This window comes from Electrophorus electricus, chromosome 14 (genome assembly GCF_013358815.1).
Source record: "Electrophorus electricus isolate fEleEle1 chromosome 14, fEleEle1.pri, whole genome shotgun sequence".
NCBI lineage: Eukaryota > Metazoa > Chordata > Actinopteri > Gymnotiformes > Gymnotidae > Electrophorus > Electrophorus electricus.
The window spans coordinates 15,588,901-15,610,325 of record NC_049548.1 but is presented as its reverse complement, the minus strand read 5'-3'; the positions used below and the strand labels follow the sequence as shown (position 1 = coordinate 15,610,325).

The 21,425-nt window shown below is 40.1% G+C and overlaps 1 protein-coding gene and 1 long non-coding RNA gene across 7 annotated transcripts; one reads left to right on the top strand and one right to left on the bottom strand.

The window, feature by feature from the left end:
• The first annotated feature begins 3,603 nt into the window (after positions 1-3,603).
• Positions 3,604-21,337, top strand: si:dkey-191m6.4 (rho GTPase-activating protein 22). Of its 5 annotated transcripts, XM_027005099.2 has the most exons (10): positions 3,604-3,707; positions 7,554-7,753; positions 10,636-10,723; positions 14,921-15,049; positions 17,250-17,457; positions 17,733-17,865; positions 18,215-18,288; positions 18,377-18,498; positions 18,688-19,603; positions 19,816-21,337. In XM_027005099.2, the coding sequence occupies exons 1-10, from the start codon at positions 3,665-3,667 to the stop codon at positions 20,036-20,038; spliced, it is 2,136 nt and encodes a 711-aa protein (XP_026860900.1). In that variant the 5' UTR covers positions 3,604-3,664; the 3' UTR covers positions 20,039-21,337. The 5 variants fall into 5 exon arrangements, with proteins under 5 accessions (XP_026860900.1, XP_026860903.1, XP_035389569.1 ...); XM_027005100.2 differs by lacking the exons at positions 3,604-3,707; positions 7,554-7,753; positions 10,636-10,723; positions 14,921-15,049 and adding an exon at positions 16,467-17,107; XM_027005101.2 differs by lacking the exons at positions 3,604-3,707; positions 7,554-7,753; positions 10,636-10,723; positions 14,921-15,049 and adding an exon at positions 16,992-17,130.
• On the bottom strand, positions 4,804-17,056 carry LOC113574292. 2 transcript variants are annotated; one of them, XR_003410305.2, is made up of 5 exons: positions 16,967-17,056; positions 16,612-16,660; positions 16,466-16,504; positions 16,341-16,374; positions 4,804-5,671 (listed from the first exon to the last, which is right to left on the bottom strand). It is a non-coding gene; the product is annotated as an uncharacterized LOC113574292 (long non-coding RNA). The 2 variants fall into 2 exon arrangements; XR_003410304.2 differs by lacking the exon at positions 4,804-5,671 and adding an exon at positions 15,071-15,769 and having other exon boundaries at positions 16,349-16,374.
• Positions 21,338-21,425: the final 88 nt, after the last annotated feature.

Sequence of the window (21,425 nt, the reverse complement as noted above, 5' to 3'; positions counted from 1 at the left end):
AACTCCGAGGACTGGAAAGCATTATACCAGTCCTGGTAGCCAGACGTGGTTCAGAACAATTCCTCCGCTTCCGCAACTAGGCCACATTCACCTGGACCACTCTGCCCTATTGTGGGAGTCAGGAGGGTGCCCAAGAACACAGGGGGCTTCCCTGACCAGGCTGTGGGAGAGCGTTTACTTCCCTTTTTTCCCTTCTTCCTTTCCCAGTCATCCTTCGTCGGTCATCCTTAAGTGGCTTAAGCAGGATGCGGGGACAAGGCCCGTCGAAACAGACATTTATTAACACACTTAACAACAGGACGTAGCATGCAGGCTATAGTTTCAAACACCGAAAACATCCACGATAAGACAAAGGACTTATATACACACACGACAATGACACACAACAAGGATCAGGTGAGAAACACAAGAGGGCGTGGCAATGCAGAGGAACACACACACACACGGAGATGTTTCGGGGTGGGAGGAGGACGTACCATGAAAAAAGAGAGTGGGAAAGGGAATGCTAGAAGGAGAAAGACAGAAAAAGAGAGAGAGAGAGAGAGAGAGAGAGAGAGAGAGTAAGGCAGAAGTCCCACTTCTCATCATGAGCTGTATGAGTCTCCCACAACTGAGGGGCGTTTACCTTCCGGCTCATCAACAGAGGATATAAAGGTGCCTGCATAATATCACTGATAAGCTGCCAATGTGTCCAGAGAATTAATGGCATCGACTGTCTGAATGCGAGCCAATAAACATGCGTTTACACTGCTGAGCTAATCAAATGAGTGCAGCCTTTTTGAATAGCTCAAATCTCCAATGATGCACTGAAGTATAAACATGCTATCCTTTATTAATATCACTGTGTGCAAAAGATTTCATTACCATTTCCTTGAATGTTTGTTTTAAGACCATTCATCATGGAATACTGAGTCTTGCTATGGCCTAATTCTAACACCAGGGAGCACCACAGATCTAGGAAGCTCCAGTCTTTTATCTAAAATCCTTCCCATTCAAACCACCTCCCTCAAATCTAGAAACATGATACTATCATTGTCACAGTATGACACTGCATTGGAAATGAGTTAACCCCTTCCACATTTTGCAGATACCTGAATGTTTAATTACCTGAAAGATAATAAGCCAGGTTTTTTTTTTTTTTTGATCCCAATATTAATCTTCATCTTAACCTAAATTGAGAACCTTTGACCACTGAAAAATTCCACTAATAACCACTCACCACTGAGAGCTACTGAAAAAAAAAAAATGCAATTCGCAATTTCATATAATCACTGAAAGAGCATATAGTTATGAATGAATTAATAGTTTACATATAAGCTTGATGGTTTAATTTGCATTTCTCATGAGAGATGTCTAATTAAAGCTAAGGTCACTTGTCAGTTATTTTGCACAGTCACTGTAAGCAAAAAGACAGGCAGCAGATCCAGTGCCAATTACACAAGGCATGTTATAATGAAGGTGTCCTGGATCATTTCTCCTCCTTGGGTAAATGAACAAATCCATGAGATTACTGGAACATTCATGTTAGCTGTAACAAATCCATGTGGGGATAATTGACCCAAAGGTAATATCGTCAATATGATTAAAATCTCTACAGTATCACCTATCAGTTTTCTCATTGGATCATCACATTTCATCTTTCCATGTTATTGCAACATGATACCCAGCATGTGTGCTGTAAAACACTGGCCCATGCGCATTCGAAAATGAAATCAGACTGATGACTGGTGTGTGCCTGTGAAAGGTCTATTGCAACCGAGCAGTGCACACCAATACACTGGAAAAAAATAAAATAAAAAACGTGTATTTAAAAAAGTCTTTGAACTTTTATCTTAAAGCCAACCAAATATCATGTGTTACAAGTAAAGTTCTGTTTCATACAGTGAAACCAAATGTAGAACTTAATAAACAAAGACCATTCTGAGGTGATTTAATAACCCAGTAACGCCCTAAATGGACTTTGATTCTAGCAGCAGACACCTGACACACGCAGGCCAGAACATCTTTACAGCAGGACTATAGCAAATTAAAATAAAGTAACAATTTTTTTGTAAAATAAAGATGACACTACTTAATTTTCCTTCTCTGTTACACCATTTTATTGAGTAGAAAGGCTGTGATCTCTTTCATGTTGTGTCATACAACAAGAAGAATGTTACACTCAGTTCATTTCATTTCCTCGATAACCAAGTGATTTAGCAGACACTGTTTGCTTTAAAGAATTGGAAAGATAATAGCTGGGAGGTAATGACAACATGTAAGCTGCATCTTGAACAGACCACAGACCTATACCATGTGCGGTGTCTCAGATTTCAAATGGTTTAAAATGTAACTAAAATTATGAACTCAGCAAAAAAAATGCATGTTTTGGTTCAGCAGAAATGCCTCTTGCCTATACTCAAAATTTAAACTGCATCCCAAAAACATCCCATTTCAACAGAGCTGCATCTCTGAAAAAGTATGTGACTGGACACCCAATGTTCATGGGAAATGTAAACAGTTCAGGAAAACAACCTCCCTGAAATTCAACAGGCAGACCATGCATTACTGAAGGTGTAGTTCTAAACTGCTCTTAGTAATTAACATATTTCATGAGTGATGTATGTGGTTTTCACTGAATGTTAAAAGAAGTAAGAGATGAATAGAAACAAAGGAACATCAAAAAAGAGCTTTCCTTGAGGATATAGACTATGTATGTGAATCGCCATTGGTGCAGCAATTAGACTTGGGTTGATCCAAGAGCTCCCATCTACAGTGCTGATGGGGTCGCTATAGGGGGCTTTTACTGCTGCCTCGTCCAAGCTGGTGTTGGGGTTCTGCAAGCCCTCCCTCCCCCACCTTGTTTACATGAGGACCAGCTGTGGTCTGCAGGGCTGATTCAATTAAAGTGGCAGAGCAGGAGCTATTATCTACCAAACTGGGGGTGGTGTGATGAGGGCACAGTCTCAGAGGAAGGGAGAAAGAGAAGAGAGGAGGACCATAGGAAGGGAGAAAGAGAAGAGAGGAGGACCAGAGGGCGAGGTCTGAGGAGAAAAAGGGAGTGGGGGGAGGACGTGAGGCAGAGATTTATGGGTGAATGAAGAAAAAAAAGAGAGGTTGAGGAGGAGAGAAAAGAGGGAGAGAAAAAGAATGAGAGAGGGAGAAAGAGAAAGAGAGAGAGAGAGAGAGAGAGAGAGAGAGAGAGAGAGAGCGGGGGTGGGGGGATCCCTAGAGTGCAAAGAGGCTGTAAGATCTTGAGCCCACATGCCTGTGGCCAATTAAGAGACGAGTGGCTGTGCTACTCTGTTTCAGAGAACCTTGTCATAATCACATAGACAATGAGCGGTCATTGCAGAGCATTGGGGTGAATAATGCACCGAGGGTGGGCGTGGACCACCGAACGGCTCATACAGGCGTGCACGCGCGTGTGTAATCGTACATGCGGGCATGCGCCTGGAGGCGCATGAGGGAGCCCGCCCCCACCCCCGACGAGCCGGTGCCTTCTCCGTGAGGTCGGCAGGAGAGCTTCAGCGGGAGAGAAACGACTGGCAAGGGAGAGAGGGAGTCGCGGCAGAGGAGGAGAAAATAGAGAAGGAGAAAGGGGGAGAGGCAGAGGGAGGGAGAGCGGAGTGGCAAACGCAGGGCGGAGGACGAATATGCGAAGTGGAGCAAACGGCGTGCAGTGATGACAGCCATGCTGAGCCCTAAGATCAGGCAGACCAGGAGAGGTATGGTGATGTTCCCATTCTCATTCCACCAGCTCTGCTCTCGAAGCAGTCATCACTTACGCCTTCATCTCTCAGCATATCCACTTGTTTCTGTAGGAAGGTCGACCATCCGTTAACCCTCACGAGTGAGACAGCTGCTGTTAGTATGCCTGATCTTTTGTACTAGACTCATAGAGTTCTAATTATTTGCTTTTTGAATCTAACAGATATGATTTGATGTAGTATAATTAAAAAAATAATAATGGCAGTGTTGCTGCAGTGTGATGGTCAAAAATTTACTGACCACTGTAAAAATGGACAATTTCTTTTTTAATCCATAAAAGATTTCACGCAGTAATTTTAAAAATGGCACAAAACACCATAGTCAACCATAATGTTCTATTCTTTACACTGCTTCATCATGAAATTACCAATTCTAACAACACTGTCATTACCCTCTGCAAAGGGAAAGAATCTGCAACAACTCCTAAATTAGAATCCACTTGCGTCGCGCTTATTGTGTTGTGGCTGACCGTGAACATAGAGACACTACAGGTTACAGCTCTTAGCAGCTGAGCATGGTGCCTCATTCAGCTCAGGGGACACCTGCCATCATTCATGGCAGGGTATACACACTCCGACACACCCACCACTGGTCCAGCGTCATTACCCAGCAGCACCCCAGATTTCAGGCAAAAATATCAGAATGTGATGTGTGGCAGCAATCAAAAGCTGTGTGCTTTGTGTGTGATATTGAATTTTAGAAGCGTAACTACATTAGGACAGAAAAGCTCTAGCCATATGGAGCTGATTTTTTAAATTCCTGCATGGCCAAAATATTAGAAGTATACATAATCTACTTTTTGGAGCAGGATAGTTCAACAGACATCCTTTATGTCGGAAGCAGAATCAGGATCAGTATCAAGTTCAGAATCAGAGGCAGTTATATTTGCCAGGTATGTTACATGTATGAGGAATTTGTCATGGTGAGTGTACATGTAACATTCCAAACGGATTGATACACTGGACTGTTTACTGATGCACAGAAGAGAGAATAAACTTAAAATAAAGATAAAATAAAAACATGTTTTATTATAAAAGACAATTAGGACAGCATTAAAAAACATGAACTGAATATGTACGTATGGCTAAGGTCTGGGGACACATATGGGCTGTGATACATGGTTCTAGCTGGGATGATATAGAATACGCAAGCAACAAATTTATAAAGGGGTTTGCTAGGTTATAGGCTTTAGGCTAGAGTGCAAAGAATCCACAGCCCTGAGGAAAAAGCTGTCATTTTATCTGCTTTTTCCGGTTTTGATGACCATAAGTTGCGTCACTGGAAGGGTTGGAATAGGTGGTGGCAGGGTGATGATATAGGTGGTGGCAGGCATGATTTTGCCAGTATGGTTCACAACACCTTTCATGCATGCTTCATGAAATGCTACTGAGAAGATAGTTATCTTTTATATTATTGTTCAGTACTCATCTATATAGATGTTCAGGTGGAACAAATATTACACTATGGACAAGAACAAATGTCTGTGAGGTAACCATACCTCAATGTAATGGAGAAATAATCCTAAACATTATTTTATATTCAAATTTAGACATAAACTGTTATGCACTGATATTTCTGTAAAACATATTCCATATTTGTCACATTACATTTCTGAAGAATTTATTCATGTTTTTCAATAACATCTGCCGCAAGATGAAAGTATGTAAAATCATATCCTCCAGATGAATCCCCCTGCTCATAATAAACATTATTATCATTATCATAAACATACAGAATTTTGAAAGCAAATGATATTAAAGCTGGGCTGGTGTGTGCTGAAGTAGACATTTTACCAGCCACATCCTAGAAACGCCCAGGGCAAAAGAGGGAAGGTATGAATCGTTGCGTCCAAACGACTCCAAAGTGGGGTATTGTGCTGCACTGCATTGTGCAGTGAAACTGGGTTATTGCTCACTGATTTCTAAAAGAAAGAAAGAAAAGACATGGACCATAGTGTAAACAGCTCTGTCGCAATTTGACAGCCAACACAGAACAGTGACAGAACACAGCATAATACAAAGGCTATATAAATGTGTACATAGCCACTAACTGTGCTACTGTTACAGTATTTTTTTCTATAAAATACTGCTCTAATAGAAGTATGTATGCACAATGATGACATGGACGGTTCAAAACACAAACCAATAGGTAACAGCAGGTGTTTCTTTTCAGCAAGTAGTCATTTATGAGTGGAATAAAATCAAGATTAGCACACTTTTTATGTGACAAAAACAATGAACAACCCAATTAAAAGTTATTTGAATCTCTTACAATCACAAAACATAATAGCAACTATATTGTCTCTGCCATCCAAAGAGATCCATACATTCCACCGGTCCAGCCAAACCTAGTAGGTAATTAGGTAGGAAGTTATGTAATAAAATATGTTAAAAAAAATTCTGAAAACCTTTTTCATAAACCAAATGCATTACAAATGCCTCAAAACCAATAAATTTCTATCCACCCAACCTACCTAATTCAGCAAATCTAAATGGCACCAGTTAACACAACTGAGTTAGCGTAGAGCATAAAGTATTTTTGCAACATGTCAAACACTAAACTAATACTGCCTTAAGGGGTGCAGTTCAGATTCTTCAACTCCACTGACACAGCCCACTCATTTCCTGTGCTGCCTATAGAGAAGCGTGAGGCTCTGCTACAGAAACATCGCACTGCACAAGGCTGCCAGATTAATGACAGGCAGAGAGAAATGTCTGTACAGGCAGTGGAGACAGGAGGACAGCCGGCCATCCCTCATACTGGCAGTCTGCTTGAATGGCAGCCTCCTGCCACCACTGTTGTGGTGCCATGGTCATGTTGCCACTATTCCACTGCAAAGTAAGAATGTCGCTGTGCAGGCAGCAAAGGGAATGAGTAACACACCAAATTACAGTTTAGTCTGGCCCATTTGCAGTCCACATAGAATCCTGGTTGTTGGACCAACCTCAGATGGCACTCATTTCAATATCTCATTTTGTTCTATCTAAAACAGAGCTTCTGCTAAGCTCCCTGAACCCTGTGTATAAGGGCATAAAATAAAGGAAGGCAGCAAAAAGAAAAACAAGCATTTTCTATCAGAAAGCCACACACATTGATTGAGTGTCTACAGCCTGAAGGCACAAGGCATGCTATGTGTGTGCAGGATTGATTTCTATAAATTATACATGATGAGACTGTCCTTGAAGCCCCTGTTGTTCATGGGGGTGTAGCTTTTGGGTCAGGGCTAAGCTGCAAAATTCCATTTGTTTTGTTTTTTTACATTATATTTATATTACACTTGATCAAATTCGAATATTTCAGTCATTTATTCTATCTCAATTACTTCCATATAAACAAACACTAAAAACGTTTTATAAAACAAAGGCTCAAAACCTTTTGACATTATGTAATCAATGAATTGCTGTTCATAGCTGGCTAAACCACAAAAATCAGATTCCACAATTTCAACCTAAGCTGCACACTCATGATCATCAATTTGCCTCAGTAGCTCCTCAAGTGATAAAACAGAAAACAATATTATCTAATATCTAAAATCCCTGTTAACCTTGCAAAATATGTGTATGCTCCCTGGCACTGCTTTAATGAGACATCGCTTAGAATCAATACCCAGTGACATTAGCCAATGATTTGAGTCACTTGAACCATTTAGTTAGGTTTTTTTGTTTTGTTTTGTTTTGGGGTTTTTTTTTTGGGGGGGGGGGGGGAGGGGGGGTTGTTTGTTTAGTTTGTTTGTTTTTGACTGATCATCACAGCAGTGTAATTTAGCTGACATTCAAACATGTGTCTGCTGTCCTTTTCTACAGCCAGGTCCAAGAGTATGGTGATGGGTGAGGTGTCCCATGGATCGACTCAGTGCACTTCCCCAGGCCTCCAGGAGGGGGTGCTAAAGGCTGGCTGGTTGAAGAAACAGAGAAGTATAATGAAGAACTGGCAGCTGCGTTGGTTTGTGCTACGCTCTGACTTCCTTTACTTCTATAAGGATGAGGAGGAGACCAAGCCTCAGGTAGAGGAAGATTACACACAAAGGCCTCTGTGTTGCTATATTAGCAATTAGGTGAAATTACATAACGGAAAGAAACACATTAAAGACCTAATAAAAGGTGTGTTGAAGCTGTTATATTAATTTTGTGACATCCACCGTGGATTATGCATTAGACAGTGTCCGCTCTCCCGCCATTTGCAGCTGATTGCTTGACAATTTTGGCAGAATAGAAATCCAAGCACTAATTGTAAACTAGATACTGACTGTGTTGTGTTCTGTCAATCAGTGCCATTCAGTTATAGTATGCCTTTCATTCAAACTGAAGTGTGTGATGGACAGTTTCTCTCATCAGAGCCTGTCAATACTGCGCCAGTCACAATTGATTCATCTCCAAGCCTCTCACCAGGGTATCTGGGAAAATGTCAATCCCACCTTCTTTTCCCACCTTTAATCAACTGAATTCAAGGTGCGAAGCTATATAGGCAAATCACATAGCAAATCTCATGCTGGGATAAAAGGATATGGAGGAGGAGACAGTGAGCAGAGTGATGCAGATATTTTACCCACTCTGTGGTGATTTTGAATTTGAGTACCAGGCCTTGTATGAGATTGCCTGACACATTAACTGAAAGTGGGCAAAGAAAAACTGACATGTTCATCAAGTTGGTGAGTGAATAAAACTGAAATATGTGTTACTGTGTCATTAAGCACTTAAATATGCACTTATAACAGGACTTAACAGAATTAATTTTTACCTTTACTTTTTTTCATTCTTGCCAGGGCTTTAGCCTGATATAGGGCCTTGAAAAAGTATTCATACCCCTTGAACTTTTCCACATTTTTTTCATGTTACACCTACAAACCTAAATGTATTTTATTGGAATTTTATGTGATAAACGAACACAAAGTAGCAAGTAATTGTGAAGTGAAAAGAAAATGATACATGGTTTTCAAATTTTTTAATAAATAAAAATCTGGAAAATGTAGCATGTATTTGTATTAAGCCCCCCTGACTCAATACTCTGTGGGACCACCTTTCACTGCAATTACAGCTGCAAGTCTTTTGGGGTATGTCTCCACCAGCTTTGCACATCTACAGGCTGAAGGTTTTGCCCATTCTTCTTTGCAAATTGGCTCATGCTCAGTCAGTTTGGATGGAGAGTGTCTGTGAACAGCAATTTTCAAGTCTTGCCACAGATTCTCAATTGGATTTAGGGGTGGACTTTGACTGGGCCATTCTAACACATGAATGTGCTTTGATCTAAACCATTCCATTGTAGCTCTGGCTGTGTGTTTAGGGTCGTTGTCCTGCTGGAAGGTGAACCTCTGCACCAGTCTCAAGTTTTTTGCAGCCTCTAACAGGTTTTCCTCCAGGATTGCCCTGTATTTAATTCCATCTATCTTCCGATCAACTCTGGCCAGCTTCCCTGTCCCTGCTGAAGAAAAGCATCCCCACAGCATGATGCTGCCACCACCATGTTTAAAGGTGAGGATGGTGTGTTCAAGGTGTTGTTCAATGTTAGTTTTCTGCCACGCATAGCGTTTTGCATTTAGGCCAAAAAGTTCAACTTTGGTCTCATCTGACCAGAGCACCTTCTTCCACATGTTTGCTGTGTCCCCCGCATGGCTTGTGGCAAACTGCAAATGAGACTTCTTATGGCTTGTTTTTATAAATGGCTTTCTTCTTGCCACTCTTCCCTAAAGGCCAGATTTTTGGAGTGCACGGCTAATAGTTGTCCTGTGCACAGATTGTCCCACCTGAGCTGTGGATCTCTGCAGCTCCTCCAGAGTGACCACGGGCCTCTTGGCTGCTTCTCTAAGTAGTGCTCTCCTGGCCTGGACTATCAGTTTAGGTGGACGGCCATATCTTGGTAGGTTTGCAGTTGTGCCATACTCCTTCTATTTTCAGATGATGGATTGAACAGTGCTCCATGAGATGTTCATAGCTTGGGATATTTTTTATAGCCTAATCCTGCTTTACATTTCTCCACAACTTTATCCCTGACTGTCTGGTGTGTTCCTTGGTTGACCACTAATGTTCTCTAAGAAACTTCTGAGGTCTTCAGAGCTGTAGTTATACTGATTATGTAGTTGTACTGAGAATAAATTACACACAGGTGGACTCTATTTGCTAATTTAGTGACCTCTGAAGGCAACTGGTCACACTGGATGTTATTTAGGGGTATCAGAGTACAGGGGGCTAAATACAAATGCATGCCACACTTTCCAGATTTTTATTTATTAAAAATTTGAAAATCATGTATCATTTTCTTTTCACTTCACAATTACTTGCAACTTTGTGTTCGTTTATCACATAAAATCCCAATAAAATACATTTAAGTTTGTAGGTGTAACATGAAAAAATGAGGTGTAACATGAAAAGTTCAAGGGGTATGAATACTTTTTCAAGGCCCTGTAGTATTCTTAACACTGACTAATCTATTGTCAAATGAGGATGTGAATTTGATAGAGAATTCAAATCACTGCTGTATGTTACTCTGGACAAGGGCACCTGCCAAATTCTGTAAATGTCAATGAAATGTAAACAGAGCACTGGCAGTGCTCGGTGGGCTGATGTTAATATAAAGGATTTAGCAGTGATGAAATAATAATGGCTTGACACCTGCGTAGCTGAGGTGCTAACTAATCTGTTGTCATGGTGAATAATCTGAACATTTCTTTTACTTGGCAGTTCATCTTACTAGAGGAGACGCACACGTCAAACTAAACCAACAGACTAAGCCTTGCACAAATTACAATGCCTTGCACAAATGACTTGTTTCTGCAAAAATGATTTAAAGAGTAATCCAGTTACATCAGTATTTATTTGGTATGATAGCTGATGATTGTTGAACAGAAATATCTAAAAGCTTAATGTTTTCTATTCCACTTAATCAACTCAGGGCTGTATACCACTTAAGGGCAGCCAAGTGAATGAGCTTACAGCTAATCCAGAAGAGCCTGGCAGACACTTATTTGAGATTGTTCCAGGTAAGCAAAAATCACTTTCCTATTGCAAAAGCAGCATGACCTTCGCATAGTTGAAAATGGGACTGATAAACTACTGATAAACAGTGCATACCTACTGGTTTTCATGCAGTTCCTACAAATCTACATATGTAGTATGAACAGATGGCAGAATCTGCATGTACTAAGCAGTGAGAGTTAATACTACTACTGTATGTATATTAGATCACATGTTTCGAGAATCCCAAACATGGTGTGGGTTCTCTCATTCCTGTTTACTGAAGTTGACTACTGAGTGTCCATGTGCATTTTATTTATAGCACATAAATATGTTAAAAGGGTGTGACAGCCATCAGTGTTCAGAGGCTGAGAATGAGTTTGGAAGCATAGAGGCCTGGTTGGATGGAAGGCTCTCACTACAGAAAACACAGTCAGAGCTAAAAAGAAAAATGATTAGATTACGGCTGTATGCTGCAACTAGATCGTGAGCCCACTTCAACCTGCACACTGCTCTAAAGCTGCTCAGTGTTTGTGAGTTATTAAATTCAATCACCCTACATGTTTTACTTCTTTTACTTCAGTAATCAGTTTAGGGTGAAATATTTAATTTTAAAAAGAGCCATTAAGGTCAGTAAATGCATACAGATGAAAACTGTAAAGCACAGGCACCCACCTAAATGGAAAGAGATCGGGCAAAAATTTGAGAGGAGGCTTACAAGTGTTCTGAATACTTAATTTTTGTTGTCATATAATAGATAATTTAGGTTTCTCATGTACAGAGAGAGAAAGTAAACACAGCAGTGGCCTGGAAGGCACTTATCAAGAAGACATTTGTGGTGCTAGCTCAACCATGTGAATTTGTGATAGAACAATCTAAGCTCCTACAATGACGTATCTGGTGAGAATGTGTTAGCTTAGTAGACCTTGTGCTTTCAGATCATTATCACTCTCGACAAAACCAGAAACCAGCCATTCACTCGACCTCTCTCCCCTCCACTTCAAATCACATACATATTCAAATATAGATACACACACACACACACACACACACACACACACACACACACACAAATGCACACTCAAGCACATCACACAAATGCTCACTCAAGCACACAGACACGCACACATTTTTTTAACCTCCTAGTGTACTGTATTAGCACCCACGCAATGGATGGGGGCAAATCTTCTCTGTGGCCAGTCCCCATTCTCCAGTGTCACACTCTCGTTACAGATCAGGCAGTGTTACCTTCCCCCATTAGGAGTGTCCTTAACCACAGTCAGGCTGGCACACTCCATATTCTGAAGGATCTGCCATTTGACCCCATATAGGAATGCACAGATTCTGTTGCCAGAAGGGAAATAAAAACCTCAGATAACCTCTATAGTTTCATATTTCCCTTGTATAATGTTAAATGAACATTGCAGGGCATCAGTGGATGACATAATGGCACACAGGCATCAAATCAAATGGGAGTCTGAACAGAGTGAAGCGCCTCTTCCAGTTCATACCATTCACTTCAACAAATCCTACTCTCTAAAACAGCATAAATGTATTGCATTTCAGAAGAACAGGCTTTGCATGGATGTGGTTTTTTCCTGTGCCCCAGGTTGTGAGGTCTGATTACTTCATATGCACAACATATCAGAAACTGCCTCATCAACTGTTCCTTAGTAAGGCACAAATGAGAACTGGTTCCCCAGAAATGGGGAGGGTGGTGAATTCTTTAGATTTAAAACCAGTGGGAAAAGACTGCTGGATGGCTGGAATTTCATGCATCTGTGCTCACCAGGCTCTTAGAACTCAAGCCTCAGATATACAGCCCATTCTCTGCTCTTTCAAACAATGCTGCTGGCTTCCATCAGGAGAGAATAACCAGAGAAAGTAAACTATAAGCTCTAGCACAGGTTTAGCAGATGCTCCTGGGAAGATTGGTTTGGCTTTTGTTTGTTTGTCTGTTTGATTGTTTGTTTGTTTAGGTAGGGGGTGCTTGTTTGACAAGGAAGGACAAAGCAGACTGTCTCCTCAGTCAGTCTACAGTTAGAGTGGCATCGGTGAAGCTGAAATGGAGTTTGTGGAGTGAGCTGAGCTGTCCTGTACACTTACTTTGGTGGATGAACTGATAGTTATCCAATCATTAAACAGAAAAATTGGGAAGTAGCTGAGGATTATAAAATAAGGACTTTTTCTTCGAGTTCTGGGCAGCAATGGTGCAGTTTAATGGCTTCGTTGGCATCGAGTTCCCTGGCTGTGGCCGTAGGTGCCTGACCTGGGTTGGTGTGCAGGGGCTGCCCACTGGAACACGTGGCACAGCCCTGCCATAGAGCTCTCGCTGCTCCTCGCCCCAGAGAACAGCATGGGGCAAGGCTGCTGCAAGCGATGGAGGGCCAAACCCCCACGAGGTACAGCCAGCACTCCGAACCACATTTACACAGATGCTTTAATATGGGCCAAAAATTGTGATCTCACCGTTTGACCAATTAGAATGCATATGTAAAACTTCTTCTGATTAAAGGATACTGATTTACTTGCGAGAGGACTAAAGTTGGCTGTTTTTGTTTTCTCATTTGCTTAGAAAAGCTGAGAAGTTTGAATGGCAAATTTCCAAGTACACTCAAACATAGTGCACTTGGAATACTTGATATAACCCATTCTTATTAGGTTATTATTAAACAGCAAATTACATAGCACACTGTCAACACTGGACAGGACTCTCACAGGAATAGTGCTCGTGTGTACACATATGTGCACACATTCACAGGGACACATGCTCCTCTGCACCCACAAGAGTTTCATAGTGGAATGACAATGGTGTCTGAAATTTGATCAGTTAAACAGGCATAGCACAAATGTGCCCCAAAGGACATTTTTAACCCTCCTCCCCAGAGCAGTGGGTACTGGGACACTCACAGACCCGGAAAGCCTCACTACAGTGGGAAATGAGCCACCAGTCTCTCTGTATGTGCTCATTGCAAATCTGTTAGCTTTCAAATGTTTAGTTGTGGCCACAAAACACGGTCATGTGTATAGTACATATTATAGTAGTATAGTATAGTACACTGACAATTAGCCTTGGTAAAGCTAAGTAAATGTAAAAAAAAAATTTTTGTCTTTTCATTCATTGACTATGAACCATTTTCTAGTCTAAATGTGCTAAATGTCTCCAGTGCACTGACAAAGATGACACATGCAAGGTCATTTTTATGTTATGGAAAGTTTCTATTATTTTTATGTAAATTTAATTATCTTTTACTGTAGATTATAATAAATATAAAATGTTCTGACATGGAGTTCTGCTTGTAAATTAACATTAAAATAAAATTAAATAATTTATCATTGTATTTCTATTCTTTGTCAGTGAACTGCATACATGTAATTGTTTGTATGCTTAAAACAATGTTTTAGAACACCATTATATTCTTTATCTTTTCTCATCAAATGCTTATTTTGACATCATAGCGAATGTGACTTTTCAACTTGAGGAGCGATCTCTGCCTTTTTCAAAGACATCAGTGCCATCTGGTGGCAATAATTAATATTCTGCTTTTCATCTATAAGCGTAAACCACACAAATCCGGTTTTAGCATTAGGTTTTCCTCCTGCTATATTTCATTAACATTTCAGTAAACTTTTTAAGAAATGTCAGAAACATCTATATTTCCACAGCCTTTTGTTAATAAAAATGACAAACATTCCAGTAGACCAACACATTTTCCTCTAAAGTTTTGATTTCTGGTTCTGTGTGTATGTACATTAAAATGATCATGTGGATTCAGCTCCTGTATACATTTATTTGGTGTTTATTAAAAATCAAATAAATGCACTTTCGAACCAGGATGAGATTCATTAGATTAACATTTTGTTATACTTTGTTATTATATTTGAGAATCGGGTTTATTTGATCACTAGCCAATGCTTTTACTTTTTGTAATACAGCTTTGTAAAGGGTTGAACTGGTAAAAGTGACACAACACGGTGAACTTGAAGCAACAATCTAGCGTCTCACTTCCTATTCCAAACACCATAATCTACAATAAAAACTCAAACACTCACCTTTACAATCTAATCTCACACAGGGTTGGGTCTATGAGGATTTTTCACTCCCATCTACCAGATACATCCTCCAAAATTGCATCAGTGCAAAAAAATGTAAAAAAAAAAATAAATTAATTAAAAAAAAAAAAAAGGGCAGTATGAATGTAAATGTCTTTTTTACATCTCAGGTGCCGCTGGGGAGAAAGACAGGACGGCTGTCAGCCACGAGGCCTTACTGCTTATGGCCAACTCCCAGACTGATATGGACGACTGGGTCAAGGCTATCAGGAGGGTCATCTGGGCTCCATTCGGAGGAGGTAAAACTGAGACATTCCTTTAGCTCATTCAACACTGGAATGGTTGATTTAGCTTAACTGTGCTCCCAATTTCAGTTCAACTGATGAAAGCATCAGGTAAGAAATCTAGCTTTTTACATGTAACCACACCTTCCATTCTTTGGTGTTCAACCATGCATCACTTTTTTTTATGATTTGAGATGGGAAAGATTTGTGGTGGGTTACTGGTACTACCCAGGTACAAAGTTTGCAACAATTTTCCCATTGACCTGCATTACAGCCTTAAAATTAAGATATAGCATATATTATATATAGATATAAATATATTGCTATAGCAAGAGCCAAGAATCCTCTACATGGTAGGGTGCAGAAAGACAGATACTTTCATTTGCATGTGTTTGTCCGTGTCTCTGTTGTTGAAGTAATAAATGAGCCTGCCAATTATTAGCTTATTACCAAATATGATTAAAGGAAAATAAGCAAGCATTAGACCATTACCCTTCAGTCAACATTAATCCAGTTCCTTGAGTTATTAATATTCAGCTTCAACAGTGAATCTGTCATCAAAACCTCCCCAATCCCACCCACACATGCCACTCCACCAATGTCTGTTGCAGAAATCAGACAACTCTCTTCTTGTTCTTCAAATATTGCTTGTAAAATGTTAACATTTTTGGAAGGTGTTTAACCTTCTCTCTCCCTCTTCCAAATTAATCCCCTTCAGTGTGGCACTCCAGTTAGCTATATCATCAGATATATGGTGTAACAGAATGGAAAGAAGAGAAAAAGATTAGAGCTGGTCTTGGTGGTATCTCACTGGTTCCAGCACCAGTAAACTCTGTAATTTCACATCTCACATTTTGTTTATATGCCCTTTAGTTATTTGTCCAAATTCTAGGCTCTCTAAGTAAAGAAAATTGATCCATACACACTGTTAAAACTAAAGAAAAGAGTACCAATCCCACACTTCTTTTAAATCCAAACCCCTACATAATCATTGAAATTACACATGCTATTATGAAACGGCAGGAAATATTTTTTTTTAAATGTGTAAAATATATATATATATATATATATATATATATATATATATATATATATATATATATATATATATATATATATATATATATATAATATTGGGGAATCTGTACATGTTAAATTTGCTTTACATGGATTACTACACACATTAGTACTCATGTTAAAGGTTTACATACATTTGCGTATCTCTTTACAAACATTTAATCTTGATACCGATTAATCCTAGTATTTACAATGTCAGACATCATCGATTCAAATAAAAATATCATACTTGCAGACCTGGATGGCTGGGTGGCTGTCTCTCCCTGGAATTAAGTTTCAAAGAGTATGTTATTAATAGCAAGATCATGAAATGCAAAGATAGCTAGATGTGAACCACGAAGACATGATACGCACATGAGTAAGGTATTGTAGTCTCTCTTGAGAAAAGTACGTCTTCAGGCAAAACGAATTATTACTGACTTGGAGGCCGTGCAAAAGGACTTTATGACCAATATCACATAGCCTATATTTTCAGCTATACGACAGAATTGTTCTCTTACCATGATCTGCTTGACATGGGCGGCATGAATGTTTCCGAGTTCCCACTCGCTATCAGAAATAGAACAGACATCAAGACGTACCTTACCAACACTACTGGACGTTAAAAGTCCGCCACGTTTGACTAAACTAGGACCGTTTAAACCTGTGACTTTTTAACGTCTATAAAGTGTATGTGCGAGTATTTATCTTTTGAAGTCGTATCTCGCTTTTCAGCTGCCGTTAGACTTGACGCGAGCAGATTCCGCGTGCCATGCCGTAGCTGGCGCCGCGCACGTGAGTTTTACTGGACGCACAGAATGAGACAGCGGCGACCGCATATTAAAGAAAAGCGAAAATATGTTGGATTTTTTTTACCTGAAAAACGGGTGTTTCTTTCTGGTTCATGTTCCTATGTGAAGTATTATGATTACTGCGCATTGTATGATCACTGTGATTGCGCAGCGCGCCGTGTTTGCCCAGAGAAATGTGGTCGGGACGTTGGTTGGCGGACTACAGGTGCGCGGAGGATTTTTGTATAGGTGTGCGGATGACTTTTGTATCTTAATATTGTTAGGCACTGCTCTCAGATCTTAAGTGTTACAGTTTTAACTGCTTTATGTGTGTTGACTAACCTTTTTCCTTCCTTACAACTTTACAGGGATTTTTGGACAACGTCTGGAGGACACAGTTCAGCACGAAAAGAAATTTGGTCCTCGCCTCGCACCTCTTTTAGTTGAACAGTGTGTGGATTTTATTAGGGAGCAGGGTCTTGGTGAGGAGGGTCTCTTTAGGATGCCTGGTCAGGCCAACCTTGTCAGGGAGCTTCAAGATGCTTTTGACTGCGGAGATAAACCTCAGTTTGACAGGTATATATACACAGGTGTGTGTGTGTATATTATATATATATATATATATATATATATATATATATATATATATATATATATATATATATATATATATATATTATATACATACACACACACACACACACACACACACACACACACACACACACACACACACACCCCTGCCTGTCTTTATTTGAAATTACCATTACTTTATCAGATATTCCTGAAGCTACTAAATGATTTGCCCATTTATGATTTTGATCTAACTAACACTATAATGGCTGTTTTAGTAACACTGATGTCCACACTGTGGCTTCCCTGCTGAAGCTGTACCTCAGGGAGCTACCAGAACCGGTCATTCCATTCGGCAAATATGAAGATTTCCTTACTTGTGCTAAGCTCCTGGCGAAAGATGAAGAAGAGGTAAGTACCTCTCAGTGACATCTATCTGGTGCTATGTCCCTCAGCTGAGCTGAAAGCAAGAACTATGGCAGTAGCCCGTACACCAACAGGGACTGTCGGGCACAAACTACTGTGCTGGAAGAGATCCAGTAATGTAACACATTGCATGTCTGGTTATGAATCCAGGGCAAAGGTTTTCACTGATTTAATGTGTATTTGAAATGGAAGTTAATTCATTGTTTTACTTCTCAGAATTATTAACTGATACTTTTTGTTTTATTCCCCCTTTGCAATCATGAGCAGAATGTTTGTGATGTACAGTGGTTTCAGAGTTCCATGATTTCATTTTGTGTGTCTCCTTTTTGCCCAGGGACTGCGAGAATTAGGGCAGCAAGTTAAGACCCTTCCTCCTGCTAACTTCAACCTCTTGAAATACATATGCAAGTATGTCCAAAGTGAAGTCATTAGGAGATGGCAAAAATCTAAACCAAATTTTCCTTAAACTAGCAAATGTGATCATCTATCTTTTCAGATTCCTGGATGAAGTACAGTCACACTCAGCTGAAAACAAAATGAGTGTACAGAACCTGGCCACTGTGTTTGGACCAAATATTCTCCGTCCTAAAATGGAGGACCCAGTAGCTATCATGGAAGGTATGTTTCGCAGAAAGTCTACAGGTAAATTCCATACTTCTCCTACATATGAATGAATGTTCCTTGAATATGCTGTTCGTGTGATTTGACCTCCTCAGTTTGGTCCACAGATTCTAGTATATTATATATGATGTGGTGAAGCTCCTGCAGACAGTAAATTTCTTATTAATTAATTAATTTTTTTTGCAGGGACATCTCTTGTCCAGCATCTCATGACAGTGCTCATCAGTAAGCATGATCAGCTGTATCCTGAGCAGGACTCTGAGGTTCCTGAACCCTGCCTAGAGGTGAGATCTCAGGGCCAGCAGCCTCAGCAGTCCAGTCTGGTTGGCTGGATCTCTGAGGAAGACCTCCAAAGCCTTGCACCTGCAGGCAACTCCAATCCAAGTGACAACCCTACCAGCAGTAGTGCCTCATCCCTGGATGGCAGCCCAGCAGGTCCTTCTCCTAAATCAGGTTCTCAGGGAAAGAGCGAGACGGCTGTCAGCCCTAGCAAGCAGGCCAAGACACTGCCTTCATGGAAGTATACTTTCAAAGGTTCCTCAACACGACCACCGCCTGCCAAAACTGGCAGCTCATCATCAGACATGGGTGGTGTCTCCAGTGGAAACTGGCTCATGAATGGGCTGTCATCACTGAGAGGACACCGCCGTACCTCCACTGGGGAACGTGCCAAAGACTCTGGGACATCCCAGAGGCTGTCCACCTATGACAATGTCACATCATCTTCGAGCCCAGGGAGCATGCTGAGCATAGACAGTGCTCCATGGTCCACCTCATCATGCGAGTTCTCTGTACCAGAATCGTGTTGTGACCCCTTAGATGCCGATTCCCAGAAGGACCACTGGTTGGAGCCTGAGGAGAACCTTGCAGATATTTCACAGAGTGCAGAAGAAGTGAAGCCCGCAGAGCAAGAGGATGCTAGCATCTCCATGGAGGCTCGCATCAGCACTACTTGCTGTAGTGACAACAGCAACATGGTGCCAATCATCAAAGTTATGGCTGAAGATGATGAAGAAAGCCCCTCGTCACTGGCCAGCTTGGTGGCAGAACTGAGAGAGAACCTGAGGAAGCAGAAACAGGCATATGAATCAAGAATCAAAAAGTAAGTGCTATCGTTCAGTCATATTGCAATTTTAATGATGGGATGCTTAATTAGGAGTGAATATCACTTTATTAAAGAAAAGTAATTCATGACTTTTACTCTTTCCCCAAAAAGCAGGCCAACTTTTCTTCATGGTGTCAAAGTGTTCTGCTCTATTCCAATAAAAATGCAAATGTATACATGGAAAGCAAAAATATCTTTGTATTCTGCAGGCTGGAGGAGTCTAGTGCAGTACTCTGTGCTCAGATGGAGCGATTAGAACATGAAATGGAACAGGAGCGAAAAATGAAAAGGATGTTGGAGATCAAATTACGGAACTCTGAGAGGGCCCGTGAGGATGCTGAAAACCGCAACCGGCTCCTGGAAAAAGAAATGGAAGACTTCTTCTCCACACTCGGGGACCTGGCTCTTGGAGCTCGGACAAGTGATATTTAGCAAGTTTCTCTGTCTTAAAGAAGAGGTGAAATAGCCATGAATGTATCTCTAGTAACTTTGGGCAACAGGATTTCATTTCCTCAGGCCTCTCCAGAAGTATGGAGGGATAAGTTCCATGGCAGTTTCTTTACCTTCATATTACTTGATTGTTTTTATCAGGACATAAAGGATGATTGTACATTAGGCTGCATTCATCCAGAACTTTAACATATCACTGTGGATGTAAGGCAGCCAATTCCTACAAGTAATGTTAGGCTTTTTAACCACTTTTTCCAGATGTCACTAGCATTTTGTGGTGACTTTGCTGTATAGTAAATGTTTTCATCTGCATCTTTTATTCTAGCCAAGAGAATTATTTGCCAACTAATGCAACCTTTAAAGACCATGCAAAAGACCAAAGCCTACATACATAATTACTGCCATAATTAGTTTGGGATCATTAAGCAGACCTCTGCCCTGAAAAACATGGAACTATAATGAAACATCTTGGTATCGGGCTTGTTTGACTAGAATAGTTCCCAGTTTTGGAATATTAACTGTTAATTGAAATATTTCCTGATCTCATAGCATATTCTATTAAACTGGATTGACTTCTGAAATTCAAATTCAACATTATGGAAAGACAGATTATAAATCATATATTATACATGGGATGTTACTATTCTCAGAATTTAAGAGATACTTTAGGAAAGTGTTCAGAAGTTAATATAATGCTACAAGGTATGTTCCATAAAATGTTTAGTAAAATGATCACTGTGTTGTTTGACTGACACTAATTTATTTTAGAATTTGCAAAATTATGGGAAAGCCCTGTGAATATTTCATGTTCTGTGGTAAATTCCCACACTTGTTGCTAAATAATCTTTTTGATAACACCTGAAAAATAAAAGTTGTGTAACTTTCATTGTGCTTGATACAGTGAGTAATTATGGATCTGTATTAAACTATAAGTAATACATGAATTGTGGGATATAGAAAAATGCTGTTTGCAGTGCCTCATCTGTGTGTTTACTGACAACCAATGCTTAATGCTGCTAATGCTTCATCTGTTCATAGACCTGACCAAATTACAAGTTTTAGCTGGACCTATTCTTACTTATAATACCCATCAAATATTAGACCTGTAAATATTTAACAGTACCTTCAACATTTACATTATTCATCATAACCACTTACAGCTATGCTGAGTTTATGATGGGGTTTTAAATATATCGAAGATTTTCACCCCCCCTCCATTCCTTGATCCATGTGGTGCTGCTTAACTGTTCAAACATACAATAAACAGAAATCTGAAAATAACATTATCCCTGCTCCTTTTTTACATTTCATTTAATTTTAAAAGCATTTTTAATTTTGTCTACTAGTGAATATCACCATCTTTCTGTTT

Bases quoted from the DNA above. Each gene is read 5' to 3' on its own strand.
- si:dkey-191m6.4 (XM_027005099.2), top strand. From the start codon at position 3,665: ATGACAGCCATGCTGAGCCCTAAGATCAGGCAGACCAGGAGAG. The intron at 17,866-18,214 runs GTAAGTACCTCT...CTTTTTGCCCAG, and splicing joins TGGCGAAAGATGAAGAAGAG to GGACTGCGAGAATTAGGGCA. The intron at 18,499-18,687 runs GTATGTTTCGCA...TTTTTTTTGCAG, and splicing joins CCCAGTAGCTATCATGGAAG to GGACATCTCTTGTCCAGCAT.